Genomic DNA, 12,174 nt, shown 5'->3' on the forward strand with positions numbered 1-12,174 from the left:
GCTTTATCATACTTGCCAACCTTGAGACCTCAGAAATCGGGAGCATTTCAAAATGCAAAATGGGGGGTGGGCGGGGTGCTAGTTTATCGCCGGAGCTGTTAGATTAACATTAACATGCTTATTGTATTTCTAAGTGCAGCATGTAGCACCATCCTTGATGGAGCATATGTGTGGGCAGGAAAGGAGTGAGCAGAGAGTAGAGTAGTTGTCGATTCTTGTTCTGTTTTCTGTGACTATCTGCCTCACCCTGTCAGACTTTCAGTTGCGCGCGCTACTAAAGAGATGTGTTACCATGGAAACCAAACAATGGTGTAGCTGTATTAAAGTCCGAGTGGAAACAGTCCTGAGTAAATCTGATTTTGTCAGAAATCGGGAGAAATGCAGGAGAAATATGACCCCGGGAGGAAACCGGGAGAGGGCAATGAAATCGGGAGTCTCCCGCGAAAATCGGGATGGTTGACAAGTATGACCTGCACTGGTTTGGGGCCAAGTGTGTGGACATCGGTGAGATTGATGGAGCCATCTACAACGCTGATGGCATCGATCCCAAAGCGCTGGAGGAATTTAAACTGGTACCGCACAACTGCCTTCCCCTCACTTCTGTCTGGTTTATCCTTCTTGTCATCTCCTCCCTCTGTTTTCTCTTACTAAAATAATCAAGTCATTGTCTTTATCTGACTTATTTAATCAGTCAGATGATTTTCTTCTCCTGGAAATACACTTTCCCCCCCAACATTTTGTCACATATTCAGGTGTCTGTCTCTTTACTTTCTGCAGCAAAATGGCACCATTGTGGTCTTCCCAGGAGCCAAACCCTATGAAGGGAGCATTTTGGAAGCCGACTGCCACATCCTGATCCCTGCCGCCGGAGAAAAGCAGCTCACAACGCCCGAAGGATCAAGGCCAAGGTAACCCCTCACTTTTGATTTACCCAAGGTGCTTTGCTTAAAGTTGGTGTTTGACTCCACACGAGTAAGGACAGGGAGACTTTGTTGCAGTCATGTAAAGTGTCTTGTATTTCATGTCTTTTCAGATCATTGCTGCAGATGCTGACAAGATCTTCCTGGAGAACAACGTCATGGTTATTCCTGTAAGCGCGCACACACAATTAAAATAAAATGTGCTCAAACCACACAAATCCAGCGCTGATGGAGCAGATGAACTGCATTTTTTTGTTGTTGAATTCTTAATGAATTACACCTAGGGATGTTTTTCCTTTTAAACTTTTGAATCTGGATTATTACTTAGTCATTATTATAGTCATTATTATTTGGTCATGAATATTTTGTGATACAGCAAAAAATACACTCTTATATTTGTATAATATATAAACCATAAAGGGAAAATGTAAAGAATAAGCAAGAGTCATATCAACAATAAACAAGCTTTTATTTTGTAAGCAACTGATTCTTCTAATAATTTCACAAAAGCATTTCATTTTCAGTTTATTACAGAGTACAAGACTGCTCCTCACCTCCTCCATGGCCTGCAGCGTCATAACACTCAGAGGATACATTACCAATACACATAAAGCTTAGAAATCAGTTATTTATAATGATGCATCTTATTTTTTTGTTTCATTTTTTTGAGTGGGTTCGTTTACCTCCTCCTCAGGCTCATTTTCTAATCCTAAAGCATTAAATGTTGCTTCTAAGTCGTCTGTCAGGGCCTGTCGTTTCATTTCTTCAAAATTTTCCAGAAAACTCTTCCTTAGGTCTTTGCCTTGTACCACAACTGTTACACTAGGATATAAAGTTATGGTACCGCCGTTCTTGATAGGTGACTTGAGTCTGATTTGTTGGTCTGTTTTAACTTCGTTAAATTCTGGGTACTTTTCCTTCATTGCAGCCAGCCATTCTCTTACACGTTTGCTATAGAAAGTAATGCCAAATGGTACATCATTTCTGTCATGATGATAGACAATGTCTTTATTGCCATGCAGCGTCTTTTCTCTGTTCTTGCCTTTTTCGAAATCTCGAGGAATGGTAGCCATCTGAATTAAAACAAAGAGAAGAACAATTTGTATTGGCAAACTACCATACTACTGATAAATGGTACAGCCTGTACAGCACTCAGACTTGCTGTGTTATTGTACCTTGTATTTCTCTTGGTGTTGTGATGCTCTGGACTTCTCAGCGGGATGGAGATACTCAGGTTCTACAGCTGCTTCCAGAAGCCACAACACAAACCTCAGAACAGGAGTTTTGTCACAACCTATCCACAATATATCAAGTCCACCTCCCCTGCTGTAATTTGACCTGTACGAAAATCTTTTAACGCGACAAATGTTTCAAGTTTAAACTCTTCATACTTTATTGGGGATACAACTTCTAGCCACTTGCCCCAAATGTATGGAACACGCAGCTAAATTGTAAAGCCGTCTGTATATGAAAGGTGCATTTAAAAAGTATTTTCATTCAAGTTGTTTCAGTTCATGCTGTGGTTGCTAAAACAAGCTTTTAAAAAATACTATCCTTTACATGTCTCTTAGCTATTACATCACTGGCAAGGCTTCTAATGTATTTTTTAATGCAAGATAAATTAGTTTTAAATATAAGTGTAACAAATCTAAATAGCAATTATGTCAACAGTAAATTAGTAGTAATTTAGTAGAAATAGTCTTACTGGATCGGTGCTGGCTCAGGCGATGTCGACGATGTTGCTCTGTTATTTCGGCGTAAGCTGGTGTCAGCTGATGTGATCTCTCTCCAAGAGCAACGACGTCTGGGGCAACCTTTTTTTATACTCTCTCTTGATCACAAGCAGCCAATCATACAGTGGCTTTTTCACTTTCACTTGTGTAACTTGATGAACTGAACCATCAGGGTGTGTCAACCCTGGTATCTTTAATCGATTCAGTCTCTTATCGTGTCTTAGCAGGAAAGTTTGGAGAGGAAGTTTGGCAAGCAGGGGGGGCCCATCCCTGTCGTACCTACTGCTGACTTCCAGGCCAGAGTTGCTTTGAGTATCGTCTGCTAACACACACTTAAAAAAAGATATATATAACAAACATGTGTTTTTTTCTAATATGTTGAAAACAATGCAGCTTTCTAATACTTCATTAAAAATTGTATTTAAAAATATTGAGTCTTTAACAAATATTGTGCCTTCTGCGATATCAAGTATTGTGACAAAGTGTCTTGAACTTTTAGATGTTGACTGACGGATACATATTTGAACTTAACTGTATGACCAGTAGACTCCAATTGGCTTGAGTTATTCCTCTTATTGTCATGATACAACCAGGAATGCACCAATCTAATATTTTACTTGAGTGCTATCGGCCTATCGGCTGATAAAATGTAATTTGCCGACATTTATCTGTAACCAATTGCTAGAGACGATTCTGCCATGACTTCAGAGAGCAACTGGTGCTGATCATGTGTATGGTTTACAAATACAAATGAAAGTAAATTGGGCGCTGGGCATTGGTACAAACCCCTTCACCATTTCTACAGTACAGATTGTTGTTTAGTTGCTGTGAAATGAATACACATGTTGCGTCAAGCCTTTCCCTGTACTGTACCTATCTCCTATTACCTATACAGGTTCTTAATGCCCATCACAAGTTACAAGAGCCAAGTTGGGACCAAACAAATAAAACAGTTTTTTATTATTTTGAATTGACATGTAAAAAAGAAAAGCATCAATGATACAATCATGTAATCAAGGCTATTTCTTAATGAAAATAAAATGTTCTCTTAATTGACCAAGTGATTGCATAGAGTTTGTTTATTGATGTCTTTCTAGAGATTGACGCTAACATTCATCTTTCCCTTGCAGGGTGCCTCTGAGAAGGATATTGTTCACTCTGGGTTGGCCTACACCATGGAGAGATCTGCCCGGGTAAGTGATCGTACAGGAAGTAACATGTTCCTGCCTGACGTGGCTCTGCGTTATAGTGCAGAGCCACTATGTTATCTAGTATAATAAACAGATATGAAACACGCCACTTGCATTAGTGCAGTGTTTCATGTCCCTCATCTCACTGTAAACCAAATACATTTCCACCAACTACAACAAAAACTGGGGAAATGTTTCACATACTTTCAAGAACATGACCTGCATGTTTCCTTTCACTTTTCTTTTACCATGCAAATGAAATATTCAAGGTCAACTTTGCCCAAAACTTCACGTTTCACATAGAAAAAGAATCCAGGCTTTCCCACGAAGCCTTTGACTAATTTCAAGACTTTCATGTCTTTGCAAGAACAGCTCGGATACAGGATTAAAGGGTGCAATTAAACATCACGCAACCAACGAATAGACACAACAGCTCAAGTTTCGAGTGGTTTATTGTAATAATAATTACAGAGAAACAGTCGTCCGGTTACCAAGAAGATATCATGCAATCAACAAATCGACACAACGGCTCAAAAGAGAGAGTTCAGCCTCCTGACAGCCTGGTGGAAAAAAACTGTTCTTTAGTCGGGTGGTGCTCGACCTCAGGCTGCGGAACCTCCTCCCTGAAGGCAGGAGGGTGAAGAGGCTGCTGAGTGCTTTGTGGGTGAGTTGGGTGTTGTAGAGGTCCAGGAGTGATGGGAGTGAGGCACTGATGATCCTCTCAGCTGTGTTCACGACGCACGGCAGGGTATTTCGGTTGGATGCTCTGCAGCTTCCGAACCACACCGTGATGCAGTTGCTGAGGATGCTCTTGATGGCGCCTCGGTAGAAGGAGAGCATGATGGGGGGGGCTCCTGCTCCTGCTCTCTTCAGTTTTCGGACGAAGTAGAGGCGCTGCTGGGCTTTCATCCGCAAACTTGATGAAGTGGTTGGAGCTGTGGGTGGGTGTGCAGTCGTGGGTCAGCAGGGTGAAGAGCAGGAGGCTGAGCACACATCCTTGGGGGGCCCCCGTACTCAGTGTGATGGATGGATGTGTTGTTGCCGACCCGTACAGATTGGGGCCTGGCAGTGAGGAAATCCAGCAGCCAGTTGCAGAGAAAGGGGCTGAGGCCCAGGTTTGTTAGTTTACAAACCAGCTGGGGGATGATGGTGTTGAACGCTGAACTAAAGTCTATGAACAGCATCCTAACATAGTTGGTGATGTGAGGGCTGGGTGCAGAGCAGAGGAGATTGCATCTAGGGTTGCAAATGGGCGGAACATTTCCGGTAAATTTCCGGAAAGTTTCCATGGGAAGTTAAGCTGGGGAATATTGGAAATATTTGATGCAAAATTAAACAAAAAACATGACATTTCAACTGATTTTTGTATTTTTAACTTTTAAAAAAAAAGTAGAACAGAACAAGTTTTAATTATTTGATTGAATAATTATTTGTTTAATTGAAGAACAAAAACAGGAATATTGAGTTAGATATTACTCATCTGTGCATGTGATGGAGGAATGCACAGTGCCTGTAGGGGGTGTGGCCTAAATAGCCATGCAGTAAGCAGTGTGCTATGGCATGGATATTCAAGTGTACTTGAATGGCATCTGTTTGTTTTAGTCAAGATTATGCTAAAATATACTTTCCCCAACTACATTTAAGTTCCCTATGAAGAGCCAACCTTCAATTTGGAAAATTCCCAGTTAATTCCTGTTAATTCCCGTTTATTCCCGTTAATTCCCATGGAAAGTTTCAATCTTTGAAAATTCCCGGAATTTTGCAACCCTAATTGCATGCTCAATGGACCACCTCGCTTGATAGGCAAACTGAAACAGGTCCAGGGGGGAGGGTGGATTATATTTGCTTCATGACTAGCCGCTCAAAGCACAGGAAGGTGATGACTTCTTCGGTACAGGTATGAAGAAGCTCCAGGGAACAACAGCCTGGCTCAGGGAGATGTTGAAGATGTCTGTGAGGACAAAATTGCTCACAAAGACATCAGGTGATTGTATTACATTTGAAAGTCAATGGATCATTTATCCAAAGCCCCAAATACTGCAGGAATCTTTCAATTCATATTTGGGAAGCATCATTGCATCTTCTGTTCCTCTTGACACTCACTTAGTCTCACTTGGGCTATTAGCTAATACACACCATTTCACCTGTTCATAGTGCACACCATTTCATGTTTTTCTAAAACAACAGTCCTGCAATAAAGCATGAGGATTCTGCAGGAAAAGTCCGATGTATTGCAGGTTTATTGGATTAGACTGTTAAGGCGCACATAACAAACGGATAACTTGGTGCATGTAGCATGCAGAGTAACCCCATATTAATCTCTTTCCCCCCAGACCAAGGCATGACCTATGACCCCACACTGCTCTGTCCAATATGCACCTCGTATACAGGCTCCTCCTATCAGGGAAACACAGATGAAACAAAGACAACACAAACAACAAATGTTGAGAATAACAGCGACACGGAAAAACACAAAACACAGAAGCATAACCAAAGCATTGTAACAAAAAAGCACCACTCAGAAAAACTGAAAACTATCGGTGAGACATGCAGGAAAAACACACAATTTAGATGTGAAAGCCATCTAACATCTGACAAGGTTTGACAGCAAAACAGGAACAGAAGCAGGGCCATCAGAGTTAATTGTTACAAATGGAACAAATATTTCATGCAGTAATGCCTCGACAATTTTTTTACATCTCCCTGTTGTTATTTTTTGTGCTCAAAGAATAAAAAATCTTCATAATAAATGTATTATTAAAGTAGTTCTGGACTGATAAATTGATCTTTGCGGATATTTCGGTATCACTGTGTGTTGGCCGATAAAGTGAAAAAAAATCATACAATTCCTTAAAAGGCCACAACGGAGCTCCTTCTATACGGGCTATACAGTTTAGTCATGTCTCAAGAGGAAGTGCCAAATATTCCCTGGTTTCAGCTTCTCATATGTGAATGTTTGTTGAGTTGTTCTGCGCTATTTCATTGTTAACTGAAAAGGGTTTCCAACTTTGTGGCTGAGAAAATTATCAATTTCAACACATCGCCTTGGGCTAGGGGATGTTTTATATATGAAATCATCAACTAGTCGAAACAGATCTGGGGATTTATTGATATTAGAAGCAGCTGTGCTTTCTTTGTCTATAACTCAGGTAAATAAATAGATGGATGAAGTTCACCCTGATAAGTAAGAGCAGAACCATCAAGTGATGTCTGTGCTCATTTATGTTTAAGCACTGCTTTATGTTGTTAGATGTATTTGTTAGTAAGAGAAGACACTAGAAAAAAAGATTCCTTTTACATTCTGCAGCTCTGATGTGTTACAACAGTGAAACAGCTCTATCTAGTGGCTAACCTTTAATCAGCACCATCACCTGAAATCAATGTTTCCAAGTAGAATTTCTGTCTTAACTTTTTAAAGAAAGTTTTTTTTTTGGTAGCTATTTGTTGCCATGGTGACTGACCTGGTTGACCATCCCAGTTGACGCTGCAACGTTCTCGACCCCCTCCACGTTCCCCTGTGACACTTCGTTGGCCCCGGAAGCCGCTGTGTCTCCAACAATATTGGCCTGATCCACGGTCCTGTTGGCCACTGAGAGGCAGAGGGGAGGAATATGGTGCAGACCTAATGTTTTACATTAGCAGGATAGAAGTAAAAGCAGTGCTCTCTTTATTTAAAGTTCAATAAAATATTTCACCTTCACCAATGAATAATACTGTTAAATAACACAATATCAATGAAAATAATTGTGTTTATCATTTTGGCCAGATCTGTGGCTTTTAAAGCTTCTGATTGGCGAAATTTAGTTACAGCTGTTTTAATATTGTTATTCTTTTGCTTCTGGTCTTTTTGCTAAGCTAGGTCTGGGTCTCAACTCCATCTGCACATCACAAAAAGACATGACAGTCATATTGATTTTCAATTTTTAATTCTTGTTATGAAATCAAACAACGAACCAGTAAACTCAGCAGGGGGGTCCACGGCTCAATTATTCTCTGTGGCCCTTTAGTGGTATAATCTGATCAAAATCAAAACACCCAATCCTCCACCTCTTCAAATAAATTCTTGACACAGTTGCTGGATTTCAACAAAACCTTTTTAATTTCACTGGTACTGTTTATAAAATCAGCGAGTCTGCTTTGATGCCAACTTAAACACGGTGTGTGATTTGTGTTTGTGTATGCGAGTTGGGATTTGTGATGTTGTGTGTGTTGTTTAAAGTGTGCTGTGTATGTGTTGGTACTGTCGTGTGATGTTGCGTGTAATCTGTGAGTGTGAATGTCAGATTGCTTGATAAGGCAACATGCAGTCATCAGTTTCCATTGGCCTCAAAGTAAAAACACACAAACCTGCTCCAGACACAAACACACACACACTATGCTGGCTGACCCGGTTCTATATTAACGCACACACATATATTTATATAAACACACACATACAGTGCATACAGACACACACACCAATGCTGGGCAGACAAGCAGTGAAAGGTGGCATCACACTGACTGAGAGGAATAGGGAATCCTCTGATTGGCTGAGACAGTTGATGGGCGGGAGCTCCCGAACAGCCAGGGTACAGACTTGTTAGTGTGAAATAAAAATGACCCTAAAAAACAACTACACATCCCAGAATTCAAGCTGTACATATAACTACACAAAAAGCGGATCCATGATAAACATTTTAAAAAACCGTTAATTCTGCTCTCTTTGCAGACTGACTGCCTCTTTGAATCATAATTTTATTTATCACAGAACTAACACACTAAAGTCCACACGGTGAGGGTTTCTCCTGATGGCATGCAAACCAGTTTCACAAAGACTAAAAAGCAACTACACGATAACAAGAGGATGTCAGTATCGCTGCTCATATTTCCCCTTAAGCAGCTCTTACTTTGAAAACAACATCGCACAGATCCTGAAGCTATATGTTTCATTGAGAGAAATGCTCAAGTCATGATGTTTGAATGGCCACCAAATGAATTTGCTCCAATTGTATTGTGCAGCATTTTAAGCACTTTTTTTGTGCCACTGGTGAAAAAGGAGACAATGTCCTGAATTCCCATGAACCAATCAGAATTTCGGAATGAAAAACTGTTTTTCTTCTCACTTTAATTTAGCTTATTGCTTGTTTTTGAGAAATTCCTTGAACATTTGAAGTTAAATTACTTGTGAAATAACTGCTCTTGTTTTCTCATGCATCACATGAACACAATTCAGGTTTACGCTCTAACAGCTGAGAAAAATGAGCATTGTGTATTGCTTCCTGGTTAAAACCCTGTTTCTAAACGTCGAGGCCAAACACACACTAAGCCATACGAAGCTACACGGAACAGCTGCTACTCTACAGTTACAACACGAGACGTCATTCTACACATCTGTTCATGCAGTCTACTGTAGCTAACTATCTAACTACTGCACACAAAACAGAATGATATCTGTCCTCAAAGAACGATTCCCTGCACAAGCCTCTGGAGAGTTACTTTATACGCCAGCAGCTACACATGCACACACACATGTAAGCTAACATGAACACACAGGCACACAAACAGCGCATCACTCCCCCTCTTGTACCCTGCCTCAGTCACTCAGTGAGTTATTGTTATGGACTGCAGAGGTTAAACTGTATTTACACACCAGACAATGTCCTACAGTTTACACCTGTTTGCCCAGTGTGTGTGTCTGCGCTGGCATCTGCGGTATGTACTGTATGTGTGTGTTTCATGCATGTGTACAATAAAGGTGTGTCTCTTGTTTGTGTGTGTTTGTGGGTGAGGTTACTCTATTGGTTGGTATGCGTGGGAGCTGTAACACCAAGGTTCATATCAGGACGACAGTAACACACAGGTGAGGCGAGGGTAAGACAGGCAGTGGAGGGAAAATCAGAGGGGAGGAGACGGGGTGAGGTGGCAGAGCGCTGCTGGGGGGAGGCATCACGGAGTGACGAGGCAGAGAGGGAGATAGTGTAGGGGCTGAGATGCGGCATCCGGAAGAGTCTGTTTTAGTTGATTTTGGTTCTGTAAAGTCACAAAAAAATATGTCGAACATCTGGAGTCTGGTACAGTGAGGCGAGGGGAGCGAGGGGCCGCTGGAGAGCATGGGAGGGAGGTCCGGATGGTGACTAGTATCCCTGTAAGGAAGGAAGGAAGGAAGATCATATTAATGGGGGAAGTATAGTATTGTGGTGTGTTGGGATTTCTGCTATTTAACTCTTTAACATCTATCTCATAGCTTTACATATTTTTTAAAGCAGTGAGTTTATCTTAATTTCCTCTTAAGTATTATTTCGTTAAGTTAATTCAATAATCTTTATTTGAGTTTTTCCATTAAAAGCTGCACTTCATTAAACTCAAAATGATTAAAAGATATTCATTTGAATACGAAGAGCCCTCCTGAAAGCACTATAGCCCTTTAAAACAATGATCACTTTCATTGTTATAAAGACACAGTCAGTGCTTTCTGTCCAGACATGAATGGCTTACTAATAACATTGAAATATTTGACTGGGTGAAATCATAATTGTCATGATATGAGACTTTTGTCAATCATCTATTATAAGTTTGACAATGTCCTGCGATGCTAAATCAGTGGAATACTCTTTTGGGTCTAAACTAATGAAGGTAACCCTCTCGTCCTTTTACCATGTAGCAATACATTGCATTTAAAAGCCTTCATTATTGTCCATGTACTAAATTGAGTATCAGCCATTAGATAAATTAAAGGAAGTAATTTAGAACATTGAAATACCCGAATAAGGAGAGTAAACATATTAAAGTGGACCTATCATGCTATATTTGAAACATATATTGTAGGGCCATTCCTATATAAAACACGTCTGTGAAGTTGTTTTTTCAAAATACCAAACAGATCATGTATTTTAGCCATGCCTCATTTCGCTCCATTTGCTCTTTTCCAGGGCTGATTCTGCTTTTGTGGCAGACTACAGCGCCACTTACAGGCCTGGCATATGTACTACAGCATCTCCAGCGCTTTCGAGAGGTCTCTCGTTCCCCTGATAGGCGGAGCACCCCTTTTCTGACATCAGAAAAATTCAAATAATAATCAGCTCCGTTGCAGCCCCGTTTTTAGAGATTTGGGTATGGAGGAAAATAGAGAGGGTTGTGTTTTCTGACACTTGGTGAGTTCCCTGACACCCCGGGGAAACATATTCATGTATAAAAGATGTACAAAAGTGCATTTTGCATGATAGGTCCCCTTTAACTTACATTTAACATCTGAGAGGTATTTATATTCTTGCTGCACTTGGTCAAAAGTCTCACACATAATTTGAGTTGACTGAGCTGCTTTTTTAAATGATCTGCTTTAATCCCAGCAGCAACCAAACTTGTTTTCTTACCTCTCCTCCCTCCCCACCCTGCTGACTTCCCCCATATTCTCCCTGCAAGAAAAAAAGGGGAAAAGCGAGAACAATTTAGACAGAAAAAAGAGGTGGAGTGGTGAGCATGAAAGAATGAGGTGTTGGCAGGGTGGAGGGTCTCAAGCACCAATGGCAGTCTAGCCTTCACTTTCCTCCAGCTCTGATGTAACAAAGCAGTTGAGAGCACAAAGACCATGCTTTAGGCTCGACTCAACTCTTATTATCATGCGCAAGACTTCCCAGGGGGTTCAGTTAGTGGATTAGAGTTATACAGCAGGTAAAGGTGACTCCAGGAGCACAGGCCTTGTTCAGCCTGAGCAGTGCATGAAGCCATTTTGGTGCATGCCACGACTATAATGGCTTATCTGACGTGCTGGAGATGAGAGATCTAAATATGTCACTTAACGCTGCACAGGGGAGCTACATGGTTAGAAATGGACAGTTTTAGTAATAATGTTGCCTATACTACACAAATAAGTGAGCATCTGAGAGGTCAGAGGAAAACGTTTGCAATACGAAATAATATTGCTCACAAAGACATCAGGTGATTGTATTACATTTGACAGTCAATGGATCATTTATCCAAAGCCCCAAATACTGCAGGAATCTTTCAATTCATATTTGGGAAGCATCATTGCATCTTCTGTTCCTCTTGACACTCACTTAGTCTCACTTGGGCTATTAGCTAATACACACCATTTCACCTGTTCATAGTGCACACCATTTCATGTTTTCTAAAACAACAGTCCTGCAATAAAGCATGAGGATTCTGCAGGAAAAGTCCGATGTATTGCAGGTTTATTGGATTAGACTGTAAAGGTGCACATAACAAACGGATAACTTGGCGCATGTAGCATGCAGAGTAACCCCATATGAATCTCTTTCCCCCCAGACCAAGGCAGGACCTATGACCCCACACTGCTCTGTCCAATATGCACCTCGTATACAGGCTCCTCCTATC

At 40.9% G+C, this 12,174-nt stretch overlaps 2 protein-coding genes and 1 long non-coding RNA gene across 8 annotated transcripts in view; 1 reads left to right on the plus strand and 2 right to left on the minus strand.

Annotated features, from left to right (window-relative positions):
- The window catches only part of LOC307023950 (glutamate dehydrogenase, mitochondrial-like), a 19,749-nt gene continuing 7,575 nt past the window's right edge, over nt 1-12,174 (plus strand). The window contains exons 1-5 of one of the 5 annotated variants that reach the window (XM_079657655.1): nt 1-572; nt 778-908; nt 1,034-1,090; nt 2,878-2,961; nt 3,784-3,846. In XM_079657655.1, coding sequence (XP_079513781.1) covers nt 453-572; nt 778-908; nt 1,034-1,090; nt 2,878-2,961; nt 3,784-3,846 — 455 coding nt within the window. In that variant the 5' untranslated portion in view covers nt 1-452. The remainder of the gene's footprint in view (nt 573-777; nt 909-1,033; nt 1,091-2,877; nt 2,962-3,783; nt 3,847-12,174) is intronic. The other 4 variants (XM_079657656.1, XM_079657658.1, XM_079657657.1 and 1 more) reach the window with 4 other exon arrangements.
- On the minus strand, nt 1,373-2,759 carry LOC307023953. The gene is made up of 3 exons (XR_013803799.1): nt 2,626-2,759; nt 2,096-2,163; nt 1,373-1,993 (listed from the first exon to the last, which is right to left on the minus strand). It is a non-coding gene; the product is annotated as an uncharacterized lncRNA (long non-coding RNA).
- The window catches only part of sncgb (synuclein, gamma b (breast cancer-specific protein 1)), a 9,760-nt gene continuing 5,505 nt past the window's right edge, over nt 7,920-12,174 (minus strand). The window contains exons 4-6 of one of the 2 annotated variants that reach the window (XM_079657662.1): nt 12,152-12,169; nt 11,193-11,234; nt 7,920-9,965 (exon numbers count right to left, since the gene is read on the minus strand). In XM_079657662.1, coding sequence (XP_079513788.1) covers nt 9,957-9,965; nt 11,193-11,234; nt 12,152-12,169 — 69 coding nt within the window. In that variant the 3' untranslated portion in view covers nt 7,920-9,956. The remainder of the gene's footprint in view (nt 9,966-11,192; nt 11,235-12,151; nt 12,170-12,174) is intronic. The other variant, XM_079657661.1, reaches the window with a different exon arrangement.

Source organism: Notothenia rossii, assembly GCF_949606895.1.
Source record: "Notothenia rossii genome assembly, chromosome: 11".
Lineage (NCBI taxonomy): Eukaryota > Metazoa > Chordata > Actinopteri > Perciformes > Nototheniidae > Notothenia > Notothenia rossii.